The sequence below is a fragment of the Eimeria tenella genome, genomic scaffold, assembly GCF_000499545.2.
Source record: "Eimeria tenella Houghton genomic scaffold, Eth_scaff2065, whole genome shotgun sequence".
Classification (NCBI taxonomy): Eukaryota; Apicomplexa; class Conoidasida; order Eucoccidiorida; family Eimeriidae; genus Eimeria; species Eimeria tenella.
In genome coordinates this window covers 2,189-2,619 of record NW_013541910.1, presented here as the reverse complement: position 1 = coordinate 2,619, position 431 = coordinate 2,189, and the positions used below count along the sequence as shown (strand labels likewise).

At 57.5% G+C, this 431-nt stretch overlaps 1 protein-coding gene across 1 annotated transcript in view; it reads right to left on the bottom strand.

Annotated features, from left to right (window-relative positions):
• ETH_00038770 (uncharacterized protein) overlaps positions 1–221 on the bottom strand; it is a gene marked incomplete at both ends in the record, with an annotated part of 306 nt that extends 85 nt beyond the window's left edge. The window contains one exon of the mRNA XM_013374469.1: positions 4–221. Within this exon, the coding sequence (XP_013229923.1) occupies positions 4–221 (218 nt within the window). The remainder of the gene's footprint in view (positions 1–3) is intronic.
• Between the last annotated feature and the right edge of the window lie 210 nt (positions 222–431).

Below are 431 nucleotides of genomic sequence, written 5' to 3'. Positions count from 1 at the left end.
TGCTGCTGCTGCTGCTGCTGCTGCTGCTTCTGCTTCTGCTGCGGCTTCCTCCGGCGTCGCTGCCGCTGCTGCTGCTGCTGGGGCGTTGTACTTGTATCCGCTTGCTGCCCCGCTGCTGCCGCTTGCTGCTGCTGCTGCTGCTGCTGCTGCTGCTGCATGTTTATCTTTGGGAGTTTTTCTTCGAGGGCTTTTTGAAGTCTTTTAATTTGCATTTCATTCATTTTCAACTTTTCATTTGCCAGCTGCAGCAGACACAAAAAGTAGGAAGCAGACACAATGGGGCTTTCAGCCCCTGCTGCTGCTGCGGTGCCCGCCAAGTCCCCACAGTCCCTGCTGCTGCTGCTGCTGCTGTCGCTGTTGCTGCTGCTGGGGCTGTTGCTGGTGTCGCTGCTGCTGCTGCTGCTGCTGGCTCCGTCATCGTCGTTGCTGTT